General features: G+C 30.8%; 2 protein-coding genes across 3 annotated transcripts in view; one reads left to right on the top strand and one right to left on the bottom strand.

Annotated features, from left to right (window-relative positions):
• LOC115889719 (otoferlin-like) overlaps positions 1–14,357 on the top strand; it is a 274,808-nt gene extending 260,451 nt beyond the window's left edge. For both annotated transcript variants that reach the window (XM_030909785.1, XM_030909784.1), the window contains 5 exons: positions 75–356; positions 8,359–8,597; positions 10,160–10,288; positions 10,345–10,495; positions 13,877–14,357. In XM_030909785.1, the coding sequence (XP_030765645.1) occupies positions 75–356; positions 8,359–8,597; positions 10,160–10,288; positions 10,345–10,495; positions 13,877–14,057 (982 nt within the window). In that variant the 3' untranslated portion in view covers positions 14,058–14,357. The remainder of the gene's footprint in view (positions 1–74; positions 357–8,358; positions 8,598–10,159; positions 10,289–10,344; positions 10,496–13,876) is intronic.
• Positions 14,358–22,256: 7,899 nt separating this feature from the next.
• Positions 22,257–24,506, bottom strand: LOC115889723 (probable DNA primase large subunit). Its single transcript, XM_030909790.1, has 4 exons — positions 23,993–24,506; positions 23,569–23,932; positions 23,297–23,510; positions 22,257–23,240 (listed from the first exon to the last, which is right to left on the bottom strand). Exons 1-3 carry the CDS (start codon positions 24,000–24,002, stop codon positions 23,411–23,413), a joined length of 474 nt encoding a protein of 157 aa, XP_030765650.1. The 5' UTR covers positions 24,003–24,506; the 3' UTR covers positions 22,257–23,240; positions 23,297–23,410.
• Positions 24,507–24,676: the final 170 nt, after the last annotated feature.

Raw genomic sequence — 24,676 nt, 5'->3', positions numbered from 1 at the left:
GGTCTGGTTCGCCTGGTTTTGCAACGGAATACAGCCTTAAATAATTAGGAAACAGCTGAAATCAAATATTATAGATGGCACGAGATACCTAAAGTCGGATGTCATCTAGTACCGGAACATGTTGAAACGAGACCGCTGTATAACCCAGATAAACCTGGGATTGAACAAGGAAAACTGGAAATGTGGGTGGATATGTTTCCTATGGACATGCCTCTGCCAGGTCCGCCTTTGGATATATCACCGAGAAAACCCAAAAGTTATGAACTGAGGGTAATCATATGGAACACTGACGAAGTAGTGTTGGAAGATGATGCTTTTTTCACTGGTGAAAAAATGTCAGATATTTACGTTAAAGGGTAAGAGTCAAATACCGTACGATCGAAAAAAAAACAGCGTCCAGTTGGCTGGGGAGGGACGATCGACGACATTTCCCATATAAATCTATACTAATATATAAAATCCTTAAGTGACTCACTGATTAATCACAATCCTGCTCAAACCACTCAACGTAAGAAGCTCAATTTTGGCATACAGGTTGATTCTAGGGTGTAGAGGTTCGATAAGAAGGGATTTTTCGAAATTCCAGTTCCAAGAGGGTGAAACCACCCCTCAAATATTACAATATTTTTTATTTAAAAAACGATTATTAATTCGACGCGAACGAAGTCGCGGGTACACGCAGAGAGAACACTAATAACTAAAGTGAGAGAGACCGATCAACGTTAATTTTTGAAGACTGTGTTAGTGGCGCGGCCTTTGGCGTCTAACCCGAACTATGAGCGCATTATCGATATAGTAGGTTGCATTCATACCTATATACTGGCGCCAAAAATTTAAAATTTGTGTATTTCAACCGAATCTTAATCTTTCAAGTTTATAATAAGAAATCTTCGTAGTTTTTTTAGATTATTTTGTTGACAACGAAAATTTATTATGAGACTTTAAAGCATTAAAACCTATAAATAAAATACTATGTAGGAACATAATAATTTATTTAACTCAGTTTGGTTTTCAGTTTTTGCAGAATTCATTTACCAGGTTTTTGGTGGGTTGTGGATTGTCATGCTTTTTCTTGAACTAAAAATAAATAAGTTCAATTTTTCATTAAGGTTTAATTTTACATGCTTACCAGTTTAGGTAATCCGTTTCTGTACATGTCGTAGTGAAGCCCATACTTCTTGCCATACTCCAACTCAAGGCTGCAATCTTCAATATCTTTTTTATCTAACTTGGTTGGGAGTAAACAGGGAAGCACGGTTGGGAGCTCGCACAAAGTATCAGTAGGTATCCCGTAGGTATTCAATGTTTTTGATAGTCTTTATTCTATAACAAGAACCTATCAGTTGAAAAAAATAATTTGTATTACTGGTAATAATACCAGGTATAATACCTAGTCATTCCATAGGTACCAGAAAAGAATGTGATGTTTTACTTTTACAATCGGATTTATCCCATAGGTTATGCTTACCTATGTAAATTTGTAAATTAGCAATGTACGACTAGAGCTAGCAACGTCAATATGATTGTCATTATTGATTATTTGAGATTCCACGATTATTCGGCATTTTTTAAATTTTTGTTTTGTCGTTGAGATCCAGACAAAACGTTTCCTTTAAAGGTAAGTTTTATCTCGGTAACTATTTTCAAATACCTAATAAGGCTAATATAAATAATAATATATAATAATTTTTGAAATAATTCTGGTGATTCAAAAAAAAACAAATATTTAATACTTTACTATCAGAATATAATCGAAAATAAAATAAAAAAGGTTTTGTCCTGACCCGGATTCGAACTCTGACTCCTCGGTTCGTGGTCTGAAACTCTACGCATTGAGTTATGGAGACTCGGTCGGTTTATATTCAATATTAGAATTTAAATGACTAATAAAATATAGAATCTCCTTTCCATGCGCAGTAGAGAACGCAACGTTTACCGGCAGCCAGACGCGCCGCATGCTGTTCTAGAGAGCATAGTAAAAGATATATCAAAGAGCCAGACGTCTTAAAATACTTGTTTTTCCGACACAATAGTCTTCTTTTCTCACAAGCTAAAAGGGTAAACAGGTACATTCAGTCAAAAACAATTTATTACTCCGATTATCAACAGATTTTAGTTATCTCCTTCTAGAGCGAAGAAATAGAATAAGCTACTGACAATCTAATTAATCCTGTCAAATGTTTAACTTGCAAAGTTGAAAACTTCCTTTTTTGACCGCCTAAACGCTATACGTGTCTGGGATGCGCGGTGACAAAATAAACTAAAAACTAAATCTAAATCTACGAAATGCCCTATTCTACAAGCCCTCTCACTTTAGTTATTAGTGTTCTCTCTGGGTACACGCTAGTTTACTTATAAAATGACAGCGATATTCATTTCATAGCCATCGCTGACGCCGTTTTTTTTATCATACAGTATTTTATAGTCTTCCCAACGAGTTAGAGAAGATTTCGACATAAGAATAACACTCTTCGGGAAAAGTTCCAGATCGTGTTTCATAATTGAGATTTTATTATCAACTTATTTAAAAAAACGCACACTGCACTTATTTTAAAATATTTTTTAAAGTTAGTACACAGGGTAATTCAAACTTTTTTTCACACTAAAGTTATATATAAACTAGCTCTAAAAGCCTAAAAGGCTTGTTTCTATCCTTCACCTTTATTCTCCACCCATTAACTTTTACCTTTAAGTCCTCTTCAACATCTCCCTTCCATCTGATTCTCCGTTTCCCCCTCCTTCTCTTTCCACCTATTTCACATATCATTATCATTTTAGGAACTGTTGTTTCAGCATTAGCGTGCCGTGGGTAAAAAGGCGGGGTGGGCAAGCTATGTTGAGGGCGGCGGGTACATGCAGAGTAATTCAAATTGCCGAATTGAAGGTGTTCAGATTATGGTTCATTTTACACGATTGGGGCGCTTGGATTATAGGATTATACAGTACTTCGGATTATAGGGGTTGTATTGGGATGTATTTATTCATACATTATTACAATACTGTACTACTAGGGAAAATACGAACAAAAAACAAAACTATCTACTTAATTAAAATTTTAAACGTCTTATTTTTACAGACTTAAGTTTGTTTAATAACTTATCATAATGGATTAAAGGCGCGAAATTCGACTGGACAAAGCAACGTTGCCAACCGCTCTTACAAGAAGTAGTGTTGATCAAGAAAATGTCGAAAATGCAAACTACACCATAACGTGATCGTAGAATGAGAATAGTTAGATTGTATGTACAATTTTGCGACCAGGGGCGTAGATAGGTGTATGCTATGGGGGTGGTACTATGATTAAGCCGCAAAAAAATCACCGTCGGAATTTTTTTGTCGAATTAAAACGACGGCGATTTTTTTGTCTTCAAAAATATATAAAAACATAACAAAAAAATTAAAATATAGATTTGTAAATAACATAAACAACAATGAAACAACGACGTTTATTAGTTAATTTTCTATAAACTATAAATAAAAACTCTAAACTATCAAAAAAAACTATAAAAACTATAAACTATAAATAAAACTACAAAACAAAATCAAGTTTTCTAGTACGCTGTTTGGAAAACCTATCAATAACAGCATCAACATTTATTTCAATATCTTTATGGATATTGATTAGAGTTAACCCCACTAATCTGTCCTGGCCAATAAGAACACTTTGTATGCTTTTAATAAGGTCGAACCATAGACTTAAAATAAAATATAGACTGAGCATCTCATTCATAAATAGCTGGAACATGCGGTCAGACACTGTCTTGTTATTGTTTTGTTATTGTTTTAGGTTATAACGAGTGCGACACGAGCGATAGATAGGTTGTCTCTGTCGTAACGGTCGTTCCCTGACGACTCTGCCGAGAAACAAAACACTGTCTTTCGTTTCTCAAGTACACCTGAACTCTCCGTATCATAGCCGGGTAATTTTTTTATTTTAATGAAGCTATAGTTAAATTAAAAATATATCGTATTTAAACTTTTTATATTTTATTAAGATTTAGGACAGGTTTTTTTTAAATAAAAGTTTAGAAAAAACAATTTAGAGTCCAAAAAGGATAAAAATAATAAAATACACGTTATAGAAGAAATTTTATAATCGAAATTAGGTAATTTTTGAAATTAATAATAAATTATTAATTTTAGTCAAACATTTACAACCCCCAATATTAATCAAAACAGGATCTATTCCACAGATATAATAGAATCGGCGACAGGGAGAGAAAAAAAAATATGATTGTTGTAATTTTTTTTCTGGTTAAGTGATGTCTTATTATGTAAATTAGAGAAAACATAAATCTGTTCCATTAAAGCAAGGAAGGTGATAGGAAGTGGATAAAATAAAAACTACATTTATTTAACTCGGTACTATCTTTATTATACCGGGTGCGTCTCAAAAGTGGCTCATCCCCATAATTTTTTTATATTTTCAAATAAAAAAACAAGATTTAGTATGTTAGTATATGAAATAAATTTGGATTGATTGACGCATTCAATTGTTTTTGGTCACTTCTTGTTTCACCGGAAATGACTATAACTTTTAATTTTTAAACGGCACCCTCGGTATATTTCTACTTTATTCGATAGAAAATGACACTCTGAATAGAATGACATATCATATGTCAACTTTTGACATTTTCGCATATGGTTTAATTGTAATTGTAACACGCGGTTCATAACGACAATTTGACTCGAAATACCAAGTGTGTGGTATCAATATATTCATAAAAAATGCTTTTTCCAAATATGCTAATGAGTCACCCTTGTTCCATTTGAAAAATTGACATATGTATGATTAAAAATACGATTTGTACATCTTTTAACCGGCCTAGACAAGACACGAAACCTATTAGACGATCAAAACTATATTTCCAAGGCTCCTTGATTAAAACTTAGTGGATTGAAAAAAACTGGATTGAAATTTAAAATAGGATATGTTTTTAAGCGACAATGTCAAAAGTTGACATATGATAAGTCATTCTATTCAGAGTGTCATTTTTTATCGAATAAAGTAGCAATATACCGAGGGTGCCTTTAAAAATCAAAAGATGTAATCATTTCGGTGAAACAGGAAGAGACCAAAAACAATTGCATACGTCAATAAATCCTAATTTATGTCATATACCTACTAACATACAAATCTGTTTTTTTATCTGAAAAAATAAAAAAAGTTATAGGGTTGAGGGTTATTGGTTGTTATACACTTTTGAGACGACCCGGTATATTAAAAAATATTGTTTCATAATGTAATATCATTTTAAAATTCTTGTACGTTATTTTAGATTCTGAAGATAATTTTAGAATAAACCGGAATATATTTTTAATAAAAACATAATTAATTATTAACAGGGTTATAATTATGATTTTGTTACAATGTAAGTAAGTAAATAATGTAATGTAAGAGAAAAAATTCAGATTTTACATTTTACTAAAATATTATCTAAATAAGCGCCTTTCTACAACAACGCCACTGACTCCCAATGGGTAAATTGAGAGTTGCCTACCGGTCAAAAGTCGTTTCAAGACTTAAATGGATTATTTAAGTCAAATTTCTTGCAAATTTGGCACTGGCGAACCATATTTTATAGTTCTTGAACAGAAAAAGTCAATAAAATAAACACTTAAGCACTACAAGCTAAGAAAATGCGTTAATACAGCCGGGGAGATAGCGGCAACAAAGCTTTACCGCACACGTGCGACACGTACTACAAGGTAATAAATGAATGAATAGGCTCCCTCGCCTCTAATCGGTGTTGTCATATTGTAAAGAACTTATCCTTTTTAAACAGTATCCGACTTATAATTTAGTAGTATAAGGACTATTTAATACATCTCTGGAATATTAAAACCTACTTTATTAAACTGTAGTATTAATATCTCAATATATGTGTATAACAAGAAAAAAAATATTGATAATATTAAAGACGTGACAACATAGGCTGGATGAGGAAGGCTCGGTCGACTGTACCCAGAAGTAAACATGTGTACAAAAAAGGTTGTTTGTCCGCGTTGAGATGTAAATAGTGTAGTCTATATTTTATTTTAAGTCTATGGGTCGAACATATTATAAACGATAAATCAACATAATTAAAAGCATACAAAGTGTTCTTATATGTCGGATATTAATTAAAAAAAATCCTTCCATAGTCAATGACTATTTCAATTCTCGTATCTCGTCAAGCGTCAGGGGGGGGTACTGTCCCCCAGTACCCCCCCCCCCTTGTCTACGCCCTTGTTTGCGACTTCACTAGGGCGCGTCAGTCAGTCAAACCTAAGGGCGGAGGGGGCAATCAAGTGTAAGTTTTAATCACGCTGCATCAATTAGGTTAATTTTAATCTCATTGCGCTGAATATTTAAAGTGTTTAAAAATATTTAAACAAAAATAAAATGTACACTACTAAAAAGTAGATTTTTTTTTCTCGTAGATGAAACCTGATTGCATACAGGGTTGTTCACCACATACGACACGGAGTATTGTAGCTAAACGATTAGATTTTTACAAATTGTAAGTTTTGGGTTCGTTGAAGGACTATTAGAGCTACAATTTAAAAATATTTTTTCAAGATACAGGGTGTCCCAAATAAATAAAAAATATCAAAGTTGTATTTTTTAAACGGAACACCCTGTATATTATTACATTTTTAGGTTCTACGATTAAAATAAAGGTAAATTTGATAAAGATTTATTACACTTAAACCTTACCGTTTTTGAAATATTTTCAATTTTGTGAAATTGCAATCAAAATTTTAAGGCTTCATTTCTCCAAGGGTATCAAAGTTTTTAATACTAAATATTTACTGAAGTTTATTTATTGATCAGTTATTGTGCTGCAATAATAAAAATTATACTACCTTATACAGAGTGTCTAAAAATTTATTTTAAATAATTACTAGCTTTAAACGGCAATAACTTGTTTAATTTAAATAGAACACCCTGTATATTTTATGAGAATCAGATGCACAATTTAATTGTCTATCAAATTGTATTATACTATTTTTTACGTATAGCTTCAAGTTTCCGTAGAAAATGAATTTTCTTGTAATTTTAAATTCATTTATCAATATACCCATGGAATACTGACATTTTAGATTATTTTTAAAGATGTACCAAATTTTTAAAGAGTACAGATACTAATATTGTCGATATAGTTTGTTTATTTCATTAAAAAATAAAAAAACTGTTTAAATATTTGTTAAAGAGGACCAATTAATATGATTCCAGTATTTAAACTACATTAATTGACTGTTTGCGTTGATTAATAATTGCTCCAAAAACTAAAAAACTGAATTTTCTATTTGTATTAGGCAGTGTGGTAACAAGTAACACCTTAAAAATAATATTTCATTTTTTGAGAAATGCTTATTTGTAACAACAGAGACATTCATTTTTATAACTTATTATTATATTGATTTCTGATTCAAATCCGCATTTATTTAGAATAATCTATTCACGAACATAATTAAGTATGTAATTAATTAGTATTTGGGCGGAAATAATGGTGGTATATTTAATTAATGGTATACTCTTTTATGAAGATTTAAATAGTTTTCTTTTTGCATACAAATGGGCTAGTAATATTATCATTTTGTTAAAAACGATAATATTACTAGCCTGTACATTTTGTACATTTGTTGCTTTAAAAACAATCTAAAATGTCAATATTCCATAGGTATATTCATAAATCAGGTCTAAATTATAAGAAAATGCATTTTCTACGAAAACTTGAAGGGATAGGTAAAAACTGGTATAATACAATTTGATAGACAATTAAATTATGCATCTGATTCTCCTAAAATATACAGGGCATTCCAAAACAAGTTATTGCCGTTTAAAGCTAGTAATTATTTAAAATAAAATTTTAGACACTCTGTATAAGGTAGTATAATTTTTATTATTGCAACACAATAACTGATCAATAAATAAACTTCAGTAAATATTTAGTATTAAAAACTGTGATACCCTTGGAGAAATGAAGCCTTAAAATTTTTACTGCAATTTCACAAAATTGAAAATATTTCAAAAACGGCAAGATTTGAGTGTGATAAACCTTAATAAAATTTACCTTTATTTCAATCGTCGAATCTAAAAATAGAATAATATACAGGGTGTTCCGTTTAAAAAAAATACAACTATAGCGTTTTTTACTTATTTGGGACACTCTGTATCTTGTAAAATTATTTCTAAATTGTAGCTCTAATAGTCCTTCAATGAACCCAAAAATTAAAATTTGTAAAAATCTAATCGTTTAGCTACAATACTCCGTGTCGTATGTGGTGAACAACCCTGTATAATATAGATATTTTGTAGGTCACAGGGTCACCATGTATGAAAATCTAAAATAATAATGTACTCTATTTTAGGTGGCTCAAAGGTCCAGAAGACTGTCAAGCTACGGACATTCATTACAGATCTCTTACGGGGGAGGGAAATTTTAACTGGAGGTATATTTTCCCGTTTGAGTACTTAGTAGCTGAACAAAAAATTGTGATATCGCGCAAAGAGTCGCTATTCTCCTGGGACGAAACTGAATGTAAAATACCCGCTCGATTGGAACTGCAAGTGTGGGACGCTGACCATTTCTCAGCTGATGATTTCTTAGGTAAAAATAAATACAAGTATACAGAAAACCCGAGAGAAAACCTGACATGAAGATGAAGCATTTTCAGAGCATTAAATCACATTGTCTACAGTATGTCCCCAGATCATCTTTAGAAGAGCACTTTTTATTATTAACTTTTTGAGTAAAATGCATTCTTTATTAAAGTTTTGTGTCGTCTATTATGGTTAATTATATTTATACCTTCTATACCATGTACCTCTCAAAAGTAGCTCACCCCTATAACTTTTTTATTTCTTCAATTAAAAGAACGAGATTTGGTATGTTAGTATATGACATGAATTAAGATTAATTGGCGTATTCAATTGGTTTCGGTCACTTTCTGTTTCAACGGAAATGAGTACAACTTTTCATTTTTAAATGGCACCCTCGATATTTTTTTACTTCATTCGATGGAAAATAACATTCTGAATAGAATGATATATCATATGTCAACTTTTGACATTTTCGCATATGGTTTATTTGAAATTATAACTTGCGGTTCGTAACGAAAATTTGACTCGAAATACCTAATAAGCCACCCTCGTTCCATTTGAAAAAATTGGCCGCCGGGAGGCACGTATAGCCGCCCATACTGAAATATGTTAATAAAAAGTTGGTGGGCACTTCTTTTAGTTTCAAAGTAAAGGAAATTTTCCAATTTTTTTTATCTCAAAAACTACGACTTTGACTGATTTTGATGTTATTATAAATTTTGTTGCAAATATTATTCATAATCTTAAATTGAAAACCGCGTTTCGCTAGCTGTAATTTTGGAGCTACGATTTTTTAAAATTTTAACCCCCTCCCATACCCCCCACCCCCACCAGATTTTGAGTTATCGTGTTACAGACAGACGGACAGACAGACACCATGAAAATATTTTGTATTTAGGTCATTTATGACCCAAATAACTCATTTTGAGTGAAATTAAAAAAACTTTTTTTGCCTATCTTAATAGCCTACCATACCTGTTGGTATGGTCGCTACAAATTAAGATATGATTAAAAATACGATTTGAGCATTTTCTAACTGGCCAGGACTAAAAACATTAGACGATAAAGACACTAAATAAAAACATTAGACGATCAAATCGAGTTTTCCAAAGCTCCTTGATTAAGAATTAGTGTTTTTATGAAGCGAGGGTTCCATTTAAAAATCAAAAGTTGAGGTCATTTCCGGTGAAACAGGAAGTGACCAAAAACAATTGAATAAGTCAGTCAGTTCTAATTTATATTATATACTAACATACCAAATCTCGTTTTTTTATCTGAAAAAATAAAAGTTATAAAGGTGAGCCACTTTTGAGACGCACCCGGTATATCTTCTAAAAAATATATTCTTCCTAAAAAAAATCAACCATTTCTTTTCTGCATTTTTCTTTAAAACGGTATGGAAATTCGGAAAAGTATAAACAGCACTAGCTATTTTAGAATAAGCATTTTTTTATGAAGAATGCATTTCTCTTCAAAGTGTACCTAGTTAATAAAAAAGTGTTTTCTCTTATAAAGACGATCCGGAGACATACTTTATAAAGGTATACAAACAATATTTCTATTTTTCAGGGGCAGTAACACTAGATCTTAACAGATTTCCACGTGGAGCAAAATCATCAAAACTTTGTGCGTTAGATATGTTGAAATCGGACGAATCAGTACCTGTAGTGAATATTTTTAAACAAAAACGAGTAAAAGGTAAAATATTTAAATAGTAATAACTCCGCATACGTGTTATATTCGTTACATTAAAGGTTGGTGGCCATTTTATGTGAAAAAAGACAATGAAGAAATGGAACTAACCGGCAAAGTCGAAGCAGAGATTCATTTGTTAACCAAAGAAGAAGCGGAGAAAGTACCAGTAGGGTTGGGAAGAAACGAACCTGACCCTTTGGAAAAACCCAAGTAAGATTTAATAAAATTAATTGATAAGATAGATGAGGGACGATTATTCATCTACCCATGTGCAATTGTCTGATTATATGGCTACTTTAATTATACTCGTACACCTGCACAGACAAGATAATCCAGTTAAAAACCATAATCTAATACTGGACAGATACGAACAAAAGTTACTTTAAATTAACTAGAATTTTTATTCTTTATAAAAGAATCTGTATCCTGTGAAGCTCCAAATAAATTAGTCAATAGTGAAGTATATCATTTTGTATACGAGAGATCTTCAAAAATATAAAATTCGCTCTTAACTGTATAAAAAAGTTGTTTGTGAATGAAAAGTAGATGTCATATTTAAAAGTTCAGCCATCTGTCATAAAAAATATGTTTAACTATGTTTTTTTTTCTTCTTACAAGCCTGTATTTGATTTGAACTGACATACTTAAACACATCATCATATTTTATCAACAGCATACTACAATTAAAATTTCATTAACTTGTAAAATCTATTTTACAATAAAAACTTCTCATAAAAATATACTCTGTTAACTTAAAAATTGTTATAGAAATTTTATAATATAAACATCAAATAAAAGACATAGATAGTGAATCTAAAGAAAAACAAACTAGAAAAAAAAACGAAAAAATGACAAAAATCAAACTGATTTCTTCTAATTACAGTTTATCAGATTATCAGAAGATAATTTATTTTATCCAAAAAAATCCTTTATGGGTATTTCGCCACTGCACTGCAAGAAAAATCTACAAAATAAAATAGTTATTTTTTGTAAACACTTCTACGTTAAACCTAAACGGACGCTGCTTGTCAGAAGTTGTGTTTACAGTTATAAAAATTTGCCTAACAAAGAAAAAAATGCTTAACGTTTCGGAAAGTTTTCTCTTTCCGTCGTCGGAAGCAAAAAAATATAAAGAATCAAGAAAAAAACTATTTAAAATATTTAAATTGAACTATTCGAGAACACTTTACGTTTCAAACAGATACGTCTACAAGAAATCGTTGACGTTCTGTTAAAATGACATTATATTAAGTTAAACTTCAAAATTAACAATTACTACCTGATAACCATTACTTAATAAGGTAAAACCAAAAAGCCCAAACTTTCTGTATGATTATTTTTAAATTTTACGTATGTTATGTTTATTTATGTTATGTTCTTTAAAATCAAAGAAGCGATTGCCATACATTACTAACATCTACAGATGCATGAGCAATACATTTATTTTTATTAGATTGTATTAAAAGAGCCTCTTTTATTTTTCATTTAGAGGCTAAGAGAGGATACTAAACCAATAAATACAGAACAACAAACAAAAAATATAATATACCAAATACCCTGTGAATGCGATAAATTTTACATTGGTGAAACATCTAGACCCTTAAATGTTAGAATTAAAGAACATAAAGATTATTTAAGAAATGGACATTTTCACAAATCTAAGATTTGTCAGCATTCTTGGGACACAGGGCACAGAATAAATTTTAATAACACCAAAATTATAATGAAAGAAGCGATAGCCTCTAAAAGAAAAATAAAAGAGGCTTTTTTAATACAATCTAATAAAAATAAATGTATTGCTCATGCATCTGTAGATGTTAGTAATGTATGGCAATCGCTTCTTTGATTTTAAAGAACATAACATAAATAAACATAACATACGTAAAATTCAAAAATAATCATATAGAAAGTTTGGGCTTTTTGGTTTTACCTTATTAAGTAATTGTTATCAGGTAGTAATTGTTAATTTTGAAGTTTAACTTAATATAATGTCATTTTAACAGAACGTCAACAATTTCTTGTAGATGTATCTGTTTTAAAAAGTAAAGTGTTCTCGAATGGTTCAATTTAAATATTTTAAATCGTTTTTTTCTTGATTCTTTATATTTTTTGCTTCCGTCGACGGAAAGAGAAAACTTTCGGAAACGTTAAGCATTTTTTTCTTTGTTAGGCAAATTTTTATAACTGTAAACACAACTCCTGACAAGCAGCGTCCGTTTAGGTTTAATGCAGAAGTGTTTAGAAAAAATAACTATTTTATTTTCTAGATTTTTCTTGCAGTGCAGTGGCAAAATACCCATAAAGGATTTTTTTGGATAGATGAATCCGCCATATAGACATTTTTTATAATTTATTTTAATTTTTTTTTATTCTGCCAATTTTTGAAAGATTAAGTATTTATGATTTTTGGTTAAAATTCTGTTAATATAAAAAGCTTCTGAGACATTGGTTTCAATGGATCCTAAACCCAATGACTATATAAAATAGGGAATTTCGACTTTTTAACTATTTTGTTATTCACTTCTTAGTCAATCTAGTTACTAATATAGCTGTATGAAACCAATTTCGCTGGTAACAGTGCACCAGTTAAAAAAATGCTAGTCTCAATGCTATAAAAAATGTCACTAACCTAGTCACTAACCTAACAAAATAAACCACTAACATTAACAAATAAAAATGAACCCATATACAGATAATGAACCTATTGGGTGCGCCTCAAAAGTGGCTCACCCCTATATCTTTTTTATTTTTTTTCAGTTAAAAAACGAGATTTGGTATGTTAGTATATGACAGAAATTAGGATTTATTGACGTATTCAATTGTTTTTGGTCACTTCCACTTTGGGCACCCTCGGTATTTTTTTACTTTATTCGGTAGAAAATGACACTCTGAATAGAATACCATATCAAATGTTAACTTTTGATATTCTCGCATAAAAAATCGTATTTTACATTTCAATCTAGAGTGCCATAGCTGTGTTAAAAACACTAATTTTTAATCAAAGAGCCTTGGAAAAATAGATTTGATCGTCTAATGTTGTTCGTGGCTTGTCCTGGCCTGTTAAAAGATGCTCAATCGTATTTTTAATCATATCTAATTTTTTTCACATGAAACGAGGGTGGCCCATTGCATATTAGATAAAAAAAAATTACGAATAATTTGGTACCACACACTTTGTATTTCGAGTCAAATTGTCTTTTCATTTATGGCCATGGCACACTAAATTAAAATTTAAAATGTTATTTTTTTAATCGAAAATGTCAAAAGTTGACATACTATGTCATTCTATTCACAATGTCATTTTCTATCAAGTGAAGTAAAAAAATACCATAGTTTTTTTTATCTGAAAAAATATAAAAGTTATGGCGTGAGCCACTTTTGAGGCGCACCCGGTATATCGGTTATGAACCTATATAATATCATCAAATGAAAACAGCGTCAAGTTGGCTTGGAATAACGACTATTATTAATAACACACACACATTCGCCATATAATTTTACATTTAAAATGCTTGTGATTCTCATTTTCGATCCAACTCTGACGCCGTTTTTTTATCCATTGGTATTTTTACATAATAAATTCTTTTGCAGTCGACCTGATTCATCCTTTATGTGGTTCATGAACCCCATCAAATCAATTCGATACATCTTGTGGCATAACTACAAATGGACAATTCTAAAACTGCTCATAATACTCGGCGTAGCAATAATCATTTTATTGTTTTTCTATTCTATTCCCGGCTACACCGTCAAGAAGATGCTGGGAGCTTAAACTATATATCAAATATCAATCATCTCAATTTTTTCATAGATTGAATAACCATTATTTCCATATTTTATTAATAACACATTTTCAGCTCAATAAGAATAAACTGTATGGCAAGTACAATTTAAATAAGAATGCATATATTTATGGAATAGTGAATATCGTGTGATTTTCATGAAAATTTAATTATTTTCTGTAAATATAAACTTTGGCCTTAATTATATTAAAGTTTTTCCTATATAGATTGCCCACAACTATTGTGTATATTCGAGTAATTCTAATGTTTGAAGACTTCTTATGAAATTAAAAATCAAATATATATCAAAAAAGAAAAATATCGATAAATCTAAACTATTTTTATCTATTTTGCATCTGTATAGCTTCAACATTGTTAAAGTATTAATAAAAGTATCTAGAAGATAATCTCTATTTATTTATAACCCTCCTTTCATATTGGTTTTGTCCCCATCCATTTTATTTATTAATATAAAGAAGTATAACTTACCTACCTAAAACTGGAACGTTTTAAGTAAAAAGCCAGTATTTTTAAAAAAATCTATGGCTACTACTATATGATATCAACTACTATAAGATAATATAAACTACTCAAAACAATTATCGCATATTTTCTAAAAAAAAAATATTAATTTGAAAAACAAGACACTTTGAATTCCCTGGTTTACAGGTTTAAATAGTTTGGATACTGTGAAGGGAAATTCGAAACAATAAGCCTACGCGTTGGCCTGTAATTTTTAGTCGGCCGACTATTTAGTTGCAAAAGTGAAAACAATACCCTTGTATATGAATTTTTAAAGTAACTCAACCTAAGACGTTTATGGATGTAAAGCACCAGATGGCGGGGCGTATTTCACGGTCTTTTACTACAGAAAAATATTTTTTGTTACTCTGAATTTTGAAGCGACCAATAAAAACAGAGAAAATAAAAATCGATAATTTTCGGACTGTGCCAATTGGTTACTAATCGACCAGATACTTTTTATCTATTAGATATGCTATAAAAGCTTGTAATTATACAATTCGACCATTGTAAATACCCGACAAATTTCGCAAGGCCGACGAGGCCGATGCTTTTCACTGATAAGAAAAAAAAATGTTTGTTTAGATAATTTTCGAGATATTTTTTCTTTCTGAATGCACATTTTTAAAGTATTTTATATTATTTGTCCGCTTGATCTATTATACTGGTTGCACGTATCGAAGTTCTGTTTCTTTTAGTTTTAAAAAATGTTCTTATTTCTTTGTAGTTGTAGTGGTTGTAGTGTAAAATTAGATTAATTTTATTAAGTTTAATTATAATGTTTAGTGTAGAATACCAGAAATAGTTTAGTAGTGTTTTTATAGTTTATTATTTTGTAGTTAAGTAGTAGATGAAGGGATAATTTGGTTATTTTTTCTTTTTGTTTGATTAATTAGTAAGTTTGATAATTTTTTCAGTGTAGAATATAAGTAATTGTGTAGTGTTTTTATAAGAGTTTAGATTAGTTTATTTTGTAGATGAGTAGTAGGTGAAGTGAAGGTATTTGGGTATTTTTTCTTTTTGTTTTTCTTCTAATTGTAGTAATTCTATTAAGTATTGTGATAGATACACTATATCTTCCTTCAACTTCGTTGAAAAGTGCGTTAGGTATCATATAATTTTGGTTTTTTGGTAGTAGAATATACGGAAAAAAACTCTGATCAAATGTATTTTAAATTAAATTAATCGAGTCTTATTAATCAAATTAATCTAGTCAAATAATAATAATAGTTAGGTTCTATATACTATACAGGGTGAGTTTCCTACGATGTTCTCTATGGGTATCTCGGAAACTACTGGAGATAGAGAGTCGGTTAAATGGGAAAATAATTGCAGTTTTGTGGGGTCATAAATATGCGCCTTTCGGAGTTTTCGGAGAAGTTCAAGGCTTACTAGATATTTCGAAAAGAACGAATTTTGGCTATTTTAAAACTTTTCTCTAATTCCATTATAATCTACCGTATGATCGAATAAAAACGGCGTCAACGATGGCTATGAAATGAAGATCGCTGTCATTTTATATGTAAAATTATATGGGAAATATCATCGATCGTCATTTCATAGCCATCGCTGACGCCGTTTTTATTCGATCATACGGTATTTTAGACAAAAAGTTTTCAGATAAAAGTTGTAGATAATCACATACCTAATGAGTTTGTGTTTTCTTTTTTTTTTCTAAAGCCTGTCATTTTTGACATATGACACAAACATTATCTTTTTTTAAATGGAAACCATAGTTGGCCATGACTTCATAAAAAGCGCCATTTTTTAAGCCTGTCAGCGATATAGGTATAATATGTTTTTTTTCGAAAAATTACAAGTTATAGCCAATTCTTTTCTTTCTTGGCAAATTTTCATACCAATAATACTATTCCAATTAGTTGGCATGGAAAATGTAAAAAGTTTTATGTTTTCAAAAAAAATATCGTAAAATTCATAAAGCACTCGATTTAGAATAAAATAATCTAAGAATGAAATTATTCTTTTATAAACCTGCATTAAATCAAATTAAAATAGGTATGTAACTTTTTTTTAATATTAATTAACAGCATTAGCATTATCATAAATTATTATAAATAATGTACCAACATATCGAAATAATAATTTCTTTGTTAATACGGTTTAGAATTCTTAAAATAACAGGCAAAAATAATCCACAATTTACAATAAAATTATAAAAAAAAGTTTCGTTTAAATTTCTTAATCAGCTGATCACTATTAAAGTTCGCAGAAACCCGGGGCTATATTATTACATTACTCTGAGGAAAATAACGAAAATAATCGATATTTTTGACTCCGCCTCGAAAGGTTCACGATTTGTCCTCCAGTTGGCAGCACATTTTGTCTAGTCGGTTGGGCAACTTTAAGAATATATAAACAAGGACAATACATACTTATGGAGCCGATTGGCAGACTATTTGATTGCAGGTGAGCGCGGCTCCATGGGAAAATATTGGTTATAAATACGCAACTAAATAGTCGGCCGATTAAAAATTACCTGCCAGCTTATAGTCTAGGCTACGTAATGCAATCAAATATTGGGCCAATCGGCTCCATTAAAATGTATTGTTTATACTTTTGTAACTAAATAGTCAGCCGAAAATTACATGTCAGTGCGTACCCTAATTATCCTAAAAAATAACGAGAAAAACGAGAAAAAATAACGCAGAAAAATGCATGCTTCATTTATTATACGAGATAATTGTTTTGAGTAGTGTATGTTTATAAGGACACAAGGGCCCGTAAACATAGGTTCTGTACAAGGACTGTATATATTCTAAAGGACTGTCAAAACGCCGCAGTCGTAGTCACCGTGGATGCTTACGTCACGCAGGGACCAGCGCTCCACAGTGCGGCGGATGGTTAATCTAGCGGGACAAAATCTCAGGAGCGATGTTTGACACCATATAGTTAAATTTATTTATTAACAACTTAATTTATTAATAAATACATAAATATACAAGATAATAAAACTCCTACATATTCGTACATGACACACAAAAACCGTACTGTAACCTATTGCCTTTGCTATTGCCAAATAAATAAAATTATGGTATCAGGTGAAATACTTACAAAAAACTCTTTAGCAGTTATTTTTTAATTACTTTGTAATCTTGTGACACCCAGTATATTTTATTTTAAAAAATTCTATTTTATTTTGAAAATAAATAAGATAAATATTTTAATTTTAATTTTAACAGTCGATAATTATTGTAAATTCATATATAGTAAGTATCTAAGACAATTTTTTAAACTTTTATTAAAACTAGTAACAATCATTTAGATTTATTAGAAATTATCAGAAAGTAAAAAAAAGGCTTTAAGATATTGTCATGCTTTATTTAACTAGAACATCATTAGATGTTTTTGTCTTGAGGAAAATTGGCGAACACACTATTGGTGTCATTCATTAGCTGCCCATACAAGGAAAGGCCCGGCTTTCAGACTTGGCCTTGAGGCCGGGCCTTTAACCCAAAATACCATAGGTTTGCGTGAAAGGCAAAGTCCGCGGATATATTTCCGCTATGGTAATTTGGGTTAAAGCCCCGGCCACAAGGTCAAGTCCGAAGGCCGGGCCTTTCCGTTTATGGGTAGCTATTCATTTTTTAAACTAAGTTACTAGTTTATTAAGTTAAGGTTTCAACAATTACAGCAGCATTCTTACTCCCACTAGCCGTAAAGCTCATAGTACTTGCAAAACCCAATTCTTCTTTTGAATGCTCTTCAATTAACCCTTTAACGAGACGAATGAAATGAAACTTTTGGGCATTCATCTGTTAAGCTTGAACTCCCTGTGACCGTGACTACCTGTGTTGGTAACTATTGGTAACTCAAAAGATCTACATCTTTCAATATATCGGTATTTGAAAAAAAGTGAAAGTTTGATATCCGCAGAACAAAGGCACGAAAGATTTAAACAAATGATATACGTTCAGTAGAAAAGTACATACCTTTGGCAATCTTAAACATAATTTGGCTTTGGAATAAAATGTATAAGCACTTGTAAATATTTTGTTTTCGAATGATCTCTGCCTTGCTGAGCAGAAAACGACCAAATTTGGTTGATAAAAATGTATCGAAATACAAAGAATATATTCATGCATTTTTATATCAATTGGAATGTCTACTATTTATTCTTGTCAGTATAAATTATTGGCTTATTTCTAACCAAACGGTTTTGTCCCGCTAAATTTATCTTCCACCGCACTGTGCGCTCGTCCGTCAAAAGCAAAAATAACTGTCACTGTCTAAAATCTTTAGCGCCAACTTCAACTCGGTCCCTAAATGACGTAAAAAACTGACAGTGCAGGAAGATAGGAATCGAACTATCCTTATCTCTATAGTATCCTTGGGTTCTGTAAACATATATTATTTCCTATCTAGTGACTCATCAATCGTATACAAATAGCACAGTCTAGACAGGAAATGTCTTGCTACCCATACTACGGACCTTACAGAATCCCACTTCAGGTGTCTATAGGCTTGGTGCATTTCAGTTGATTTCAACAAATTCCGACCGCAGCGCTTCAACGGGAAAAATCAGAAATTATCCCTACCTATTTCACGCTGCTGTAATGTTGATCGCATTAAAATAATATTGAAATCGTGGTTTTGTGATAATATTTAAGTATGTTAGTTTTCTGCTAGTGCAGTTATTGAGACTATAAAACACTCAGGTACGAGGTTTGTATGATGTAACGCCTGTTTCGGGTAGTAAAAAATATGTGAAAAAGAATTCGAACTAGGCGTCGGCGTCGTGTTGTGTTGTGATAATTTCAAATGTTAATAAAATTGCCGAAAAACGTCAACGCGTAAAGGAGATCGTAATTAGGGCGTTGTTGGGTGCAATAACATTCAATAATTCAACTTTCCCGGATATTCAACTCTCCCGAAACAACATTTTATAGCTTCATAGTTTCTCACATAGATGGATAAAAATGAACATTTTTTGTATTTAGAGTATTTCATAATTTTTAACGGTTTAGCAGATATTCGCGGTTTTATATTTCATATGGCATTTTCCACAGTAAATTTTTATCAAAGCCACCCAATGACTTTTCTCTCGTATTTTACGTTGAAAGAGCCATATGAAATAATACTGTGTGTATCTGCGAAACCATTAAAAATTTTGAAATACTTTAAATACAAAAATGTTCATTTTTTAATTCTACGTGTAATAAAAAAATAATATACAGGGTGTCCATTTGAAAAAACAAAGAAAAATTATTTTATATTTTAGAAAGTTTGGCGTAGAATTTTGAACATCCTGTGTAATTTAAGATTACGATATTTGTAGCAAAGTAAGTATATAACATCTAAAGTAAATACCTAATATAGTTTTGATTTCAGGACACTTCTTGTATTTATAATAATTTCTTTAGTGAAGGTTGAAAAATATATATTTTTTATTTACATATTAACATCTCTGAAACTGTCGAAATATATTTACTCATATCTTAGGATTATGTAAAATGATCTGAAAGGAAGCAAAAAATGCATTAATATACAGGGTGTTACATTTAAAAAAAAATCATCCCGATCCACACACACTTTTTTGAGCATTTTTTAGAAGTTAAAATATTTTTCTGAAATACATCCTCATACATACTTTAGGTTTATACTTAAATAAAATTCCCATTTTTTTTTATTCTAGAAGCTACAGATGCCCGACGCACTATTGCCGGACCCTGTATAGTACATTTTTGTATGGTTAGCCTGTATAGTACATTTTTTTATTACTCACCAGAACAGTTTCCCACGATCCACTTGACCACTGACTTCTAATAAATACCTAATTTATACATGCTCATTAACACTACATGAATATAAATACAGTATCTTATTTTGTATACATTTTAATAAAATTATAGAATAAAAATGTACCTACTAACTTTATTAAAAAATAGTTTATGGAAATTTTAGTATTAATTCTATACTGGATCAGTTGAGAATGTAGAAAGGAGCCAATAAACTAAGACATCATGCTACAATAATTAATAATTCTATTTACATAAAAAAACAATATTACAATAATAATTTATACCCTATTAAGTTAAAAATTGTATTAAGTAATTTATAGTATAAGCATCAATTAAGACTTAGAAAATACAACAAACTATGTAAACTATTGAAAATTTCAATATACAGGGTGATCCGAAATGTATTCCAGAAACTTCGGCAGCATATTCTGCAGATAAAATAAATATGTCCTAAAATGCTTAGTTTCTCAGATACAGGGTGTAGAAGTTTCATTTTTATTTCGATTTTTTCCAAATAATTCCCGAAGTAACGTCAATATTTGAATGCAAATTGAGAGTTTTTTGACCTAAGAAATTTGAATTTGATGTCAATATGAGTCCTACTTGTAGAAGGCGCCACCTACATATTTTTAAACTGGTTTGAACTTTTCGTTCATACCTGTATAAAACTACTAAGTAAAAAAATATACATTTACGAAGTTTCTTACGTAAAAGAGGTAAAAATCGCTACGAGTAATGATTCTCGAGATATTTGTAATCCAAATTATCAATACCTGTCATCATTGACATAAATTAAACATGTTGAATAAATAGTTATTAGACTGAAATCATAAATTTGAAATGTTTTTGTGCCAAAAGTTCAACAGAAACCGGTTTAGCATCATTTTTCCGAAGAAAAATGTATGATTCATTTAAAAAATAAAGTTTCTAAATTTATCATTTCTGTGAAATAACAGTCTGTCAGTCTTGGTGCAATTCCCTGGCCACGACACTACAGCCAGGGACAAGACAATGAGATGCTCCTTAGACCCAGCCAAAGTGCAAGAGGGCTGCATTCCCTCTAGCACCTGACCAGGAGCTTCCCCACCAACGACAAGGTCTCGCATCTCCTAGAGGAAGTTGTATATCTGTGGTTTATGTCGTTTTATTTAAAACCTCCAAAAGGATTTACTAACATAATTAATTTGGAAACTACAGTACGCCAAAGACTTCTTTGTTACGAAAATATTTTAAATGAAGATATCAAAAATCTCATAGTTGATCTTGAATGTTTGGTGGAGGATAGTGTCTTAGATCGATTAGGACATCACCTATTTAGATTACTTGCTCTAAAAAGCAGATCCTTTTACACAGCTTTTGTAGAAAATGAAATTCAATTATTAGGAATTCGATTAGCTTCTTACAATCCAGAAGATGCTATAAATTTTGTTAAAGCTCTAAAAAGCCAATGTGTAACATGTTTAGAGGGTGTTGAAGTGGAAGGAAGAGTGAAAAATTACTTTATTGCAGTTAGTTCAGTCTGTTTAAAACTTTTGGAAAAATGGAAAGCTATATTACTGTCTTTATATAAAAGTTTTCTACATCTAGCTTTGTCTGAAATGAGGTTTATACCTCAAGGGGATGATGCTTTTAAAGATGAAAGAATCGCAAGTATTTTAAAGGTGCGTATTCATTATCCGAACGAACGAACGAACGAACGAACGAATGAAAGTGCGGTATATTTAGACGGGGACCGAACGCATGCGGCCGTTCGTTCGTTCGTTCGTTCGCTCGACCATCCGTTTCGAGTCGGTACATCAAAGGCATTCGCCAACAAATGCCTCCGGTCTTCTCGTGCGGTTCCATCGTACGGTCCCCGTCCATACCACTAGCGAACATTCGTTCGTTCGTTCGTTCATTCGTTCGGATAATGAATACGCACCTTAAGCTTAGCTCGAGAACTGTTCTTTAAAAATACCTCAGTTAGGTCGAATAGAAAATTTAGTAGTTTAGAAATGAGACATTTTAAAGAAGAGTCTGGAAACGTTCCATTGTGCATTAAGACTTTATATAATAATTTATCAAAAAATAACAGATAAATGATTTCTGTTTAGATTTAATTTTAGTTTGTATTTGAAAGACATTGGGCTCGAAATAACAGATGCCTTTGAGTTTTGGAAGAAATTTTATTCAAAACAACACTCAAGTTGCTCAAACTGTACTCACGGGGAAGAAAACGAGAAGAGGTATATTTATGGTATTTGACATTTAGAAGGCTCTAGAAAGTCTTACAATGTAAAAGATTTTTCCAAATAAAGGATGCCTTTGAGTTTTGCCTACAACTATTATCACCGTTTCCATAGCCTTCGGCTTTAACTAAATAAAGTTTTGACTTCTTTAACATTATAAAACAGCAAAAAATATGACATTAATTAAAATTCTATCAAAATACCAAATTTCAAGAAAAACGGTTTACCATTGTCCTTAAAAATGAACAAAACATATTATTTTTATTTTCTCTTTCGAGTACTGTAACTTCTTCGAGAAGCATTTTACGGCATATGTTTATATGAACTTTTTGTTTTATTTTTATCTGTAGAATCACCCATCGAAGTTAGATACACTCTCGAATACACTATTTTTTTGTTGACCTGTATACATCTTAATATTACATCAGTGGTAAAAAATAAAGAAGTAATTGTTTTTAATAAGAAATAATATTCCGCCAGATTTTTAGAATGTAGTTCAACATTACCTTCACCCTTTTTACAAAAAAATCTAAAAATTTTTCAGCCCTTTTTTTGGATTTCCCCTTTTTTCATTAATTATATTGTTTGAATGTTTTCGCTGCTACTGATAGGTAGATAGTTTTTCAAAAGCAACACCTCCTTCATTTGCCCCAAAAGTTATAATCTTAAAATACAATAAATTATGTACTTGTAAAATAATAAATATAAAAAAATGTATACCTGTATTTGAGAACAATCTTTTACATTATAAGATTTCCTAGAGCCCTCTAGTCCATATAAATGTCTAATACCATAAATATACTGCTTCTCGTTTTCTTCCTCGTGAGTACAGTTTCAGCAACTTGAGTGTTGTTTTGAATAAAATTTCTTCCAAAACTCAAAGGAATCTGTTCTTTGGAGCCCAATCTCTTTCAAATACAAACTAATATCAAATCTAAACAGAAAAAACAAATGTGTTTAGAAATTCTATAAACAAGCAATTAACTCATTACCTAGCATTATGACTTAATCTGTTACTTTTCAATAAATTATTATATAAATTCTTCATGCTCAATGGAAAGTTTCCAGACTCTTCTTTAAAATGTCTCATTTCTAAACTACTACATTTTCTATTTGACCTAACTGAGGTATTTTTAAAGAATAGATCTTGAGCTAAGCTTAAAATACTTGTGATTCTTTCATCTTTAAAAGCATCATTCGGTTTAGGTATAAACCTTATTTCAGACAAAGCTACATGTAGAAAACTTTTATATAAAGACAGTACTATAGTTTTCCATTCTGTACAATTTATAAATAACATTCCATTAGTTAAATCATACTGTCTTTTTGGAAGATCAACACAATAAGGAAAGTGAACTAAAATATAAAAAAAACATGAATATATCAGAATATTTAGTATAAAACTATCTATCTTACCTTGAACCATCTTTAGGTCTTCGAAAATAGAACAAGTTTTAAAAAGACTGAACTAAGTGCAATAAAGTAATTTTTCACTTTTCCATCCACTTCAACAGCCTCTAAACATGTTACACATGACTTTTTAGAGCTTTAACAAAATTTATAGCATCTTCTGGATTGTAAGAAGCTAATCGAATTCCTAATAGTTGAACTTCATGTTCTACGAAAGCTGTGTAAAAGGATCTGCCTTTTAGAGCAAGTAACCCAAATAAGTGATGTCCTAATCGATCTAAGACACTATCCTCCACCAAACACTCAAGATCAACTATGAGATTTTTGATATCATCATTTAAAATATTTTCGTAACATAAAAATCTTTGGCGTACTGTAGTTTCCAAATTAATTATGTTTGTAAATCCTTTTGCTGGTCTTAAATAAAACGACACAAATCACAGATATACACTAAACGACTAAACTGACCAACAAAACCACGTTGTTCAGAATGTTCCAGTCTGTTTTTTTTTGCGGGATCATTGGGCGGCTTGGGGCTTGTGCCGTTTGTGCGGGAACTTTGGGCGGGAAAATAATTTTGAGGTTATATTTTAAATATTTGTTCTGTGGACTGCAAAAAGTAGTTCATTTGTACCGGCCAGCTAACGGCGCGTAAAATAAAATACACCTATAAATTATTCATAATAATTT

This window comes from Sitophilus oryzae, unplaced genomic scaffold, assembly GCF_002938485.1.
Source record: "Sitophilus oryzae breed Bouriz unplaced genomic scaffold, Soryzae_2.0 scaffold_845_pilon_pilon, whole genome shotgun sequence".
Lineage (NCBI taxonomy): Eukaryota > Metazoa > Arthropoda > Insecta > Coleoptera > Curculionidae > Sitophilus > Sitophilus oryzae.
Note: the sequence above shows the minus strand (reverse complement) of the source record. Positions and strands in the feature narration are given on the sequence as shown.